General features: G+C 52.0%; 1 protein-coding gene across 1 annotated transcript; it reads left to right on the top strand.

Moving 5' to 3' along the window:
- The first annotated feature begins 680 nt into the window (after positions 1-680).
- On the top strand, positions 681-1,405 carry LOC119312061 (protein PELPK1-like). The gene has a single exon (XM_037587784.1). The coding sequence runs from the start codon at positions 786-788 to the stop codon at positions 1,209-1,211; it is 426 nt and encodes a 141-aa protein (XP_037443681.1). The 5' UTR covers positions 681-785; the 3' UTR covers positions 1,212-1,405.
- The last annotated feature ends 1,148 nt before the right edge of the window (positions 1,406-2,553 follow it).

Below are 2,553 nucleotides of genomic sequence, written 5' to 3' on the forward strand. Positions count from 1 at the left end.
GAGGGCAGTTGCAAGTCCGAGAAGACACCTTCTTCCCTGTGTAACAAAAACAAGCGAGAGAACATCCCAGCCAAAAGACAGAAACAAAGAAAGAAGCCCAGCTGAAATTAACAAACAAATAAACAAGCAGAAAAGCTCAGAAGTCATGCGGATACAGCCCAACAGGCGCCACGCTAGGAATCAAACATGCGGATACGGCCCATCAGGCGCAATGCCAGGAAACAAGCCTAATTGCTCAGTCTAAGTCGGCTGAGACCTAGACAAACCCAAAAATTAAAGAAGAACAGCGTAAAAACGGTGGGCTTGCGTATATTGTCGAGCAGCTACGATACAATCGACTAGTTATTTGCAAGCAGAGACGTCCCCTTACCATGAAATTCTATGATGCTAATAGCAGATTCTACCAGAAGTCAATCCCAGAATGGAACTGTATTCTGAAGATATATACAATATGGTCAGCCAGAAACGATGGTACGAATAATCAAGACGGTTGAGCAGATCGAAGCTGCAGCGCCGGCCAGCTCCCCCTTCTCACCTAAACACAGAAAATTGTAGCCATCGCCATGGAAAGCACTTCCCTTTTTGAACTGACAACGCACGCACAAACATTCTCAATCTAGCCAGCAACCAGCCTAATCACGCCCTCGCTTTTATCTGTATAAATTGCGAGGCATTGACACATGTTCCTACATCGCAGCAGAGCAGAACAAGCATCTTGCAATCACCTCCCACATACGAGAACAAAACTCTCTGTCACTAGTACCTACACCTAGCTAGCCGTAGCCATGGCTTCCAACGGGAGCATGTTGGCCATGATCATCGCGTGCGCGCTCCTCCTCGCCGGCAGCACGTGCCACGCCGCCCGCAACCTGGCCGACACGACGCCGGCAGCCGCCGCTCCGGCTGCTAGCGCCGTCCCTGGACTGCCGGCCGTGCCGACCTTACCCGCCGTGCCCACGGACACGGTCACCCTGATGCCACCCATGCCGTCGGTCAGCCTCCCCACCGTGCCGCAGGTGACCCTGCCGCCCATGCCGGCCATCGTCGTGCCCAAGACGGTGCTGCCGCCGATGCCCAAGGTCACCCTCCCCACAGTGACGATGGCACCGATGCCCGCGATTGTCGTGCCCAAGGTGACGCTGCCGCCGTTGCCATTCGTCCCGAATGTGAACGTGCCTATGCCGTTTGCGGCGCCACCCCCATCGGCGTAGGCGCGCCGACGCGGCGGTGCTCTCGCCCTGTCCATGATGTTTATTGATGGGGCGCCTTCCATGTGAGAGTGGCGCCAGGTCACTCCGTGGTCACGGCACACATGTTCTTACATGCAAGCTCCGCGTTTTAAGCGTGATGTATCACTAGATCCTACATTTTGTTTACGTCTCAGTGTATGTACTCTTTTTTTTTTTGAGCTGGGAACACACGTTCCAAATTACTTAACCACGCGCAGCATTGTCGCTGGCAACCAAGTCAACAACACAGTCCGGGACCTGCTCCATCCACCGGGAGTTAGACACGCCCACCCTGAAACCGAAAGCAGCCAGGCTATGGGCAACCCTATTACATGAACGCTTACAAAAAGTGAAAACAAAGGCGTCGAAGGACGCACTGGAGGATTTGTCATACTCGCCCGTCTTCAGAGCATTAACCAGCTGTAGTGAATCTGACTCAAAAATAACCCGATGGATGCCCAGTTCGCTAGCAGCTTCAATGGCCTTGATGCATGCAGTAGCTTCTGCTTGGAGTGGTGAGGCAAGGAACTCAAGTTTTCCAGCACAAGCAGAGATAACCTCACCATGGTCCGATCGGGCAACACAGCCCCAAGCCCCCTGCCCCACAGCCACGTGAAAAGCTGCATCAAAATTGATTTTAATGAAACCCTCCTCTGGTCTGCTCCAAGATGCCGGGTCTGGTGTTACCTTCACGCCAGCCTTGCTTCCTAGTGCTGCAAGATCAGTCACAAGCTTCCTGACAGTAAAACAGATTTCCTCGCATGTACGAGTCCTTTCCCCTGCATTAGTTTTATTTCGAACATTCCACCACTCCCACAACATGATGAGCGCTAGCTCACGTCGTTCACTATCTAGAGCCCACAATTGGTCAAACATTGCCATGGGATTGTTTGACTGGAGGAGGTGCAACCTAATGTCCTCAATCAGTAAGGCTCTCCAGACTTGTTTTACTTGTTTGCATTTAAGGAAGAGATGTCCGCCATCCTCGTCAAGACGCATGCACATCGGGCACCTAGTGTCCAGCTCAACATGCTTGCGTTTAATATTCATCCTTACAGGCAGGCTATTATACGCAAGTCTCCAAAGAAACATACAAATTTTTGGAGGGAGGTTTAACTTCCAAATCCTGTTCCACTTCTGCGCATCCGCCGGTGCCGGTGCCGAGGGGCTCGCATCTCTGTTTTTCTTTGTCTCCCTGAGTTTGATCCCCAGGTGGTAGGCAGACTTAACAGAGAACACTCCTTTTGGGTCAAAATGCCATGCAACTTGGTCATCCATGCCATGCTTCACTGGGATTGCCAATATCTCCTTTGCATCCTCCTGG

This window comes from Triticum dicoccoides, chromosome 5B (assembly GCF_002162155.2).
Source record: "Triticum dicoccoides isolate Atlit2015 ecotype Zavitan chromosome 5B, WEW_v2.0, whole genome shotgun sequence".
NCBI classification, from domain to species: domain Eukaryota; kingdom Viridiplantae; phylum Streptophyta; class Magnoliopsida; order Poales; family Poaceae; genus Triticum; species Triticum dicoccoides.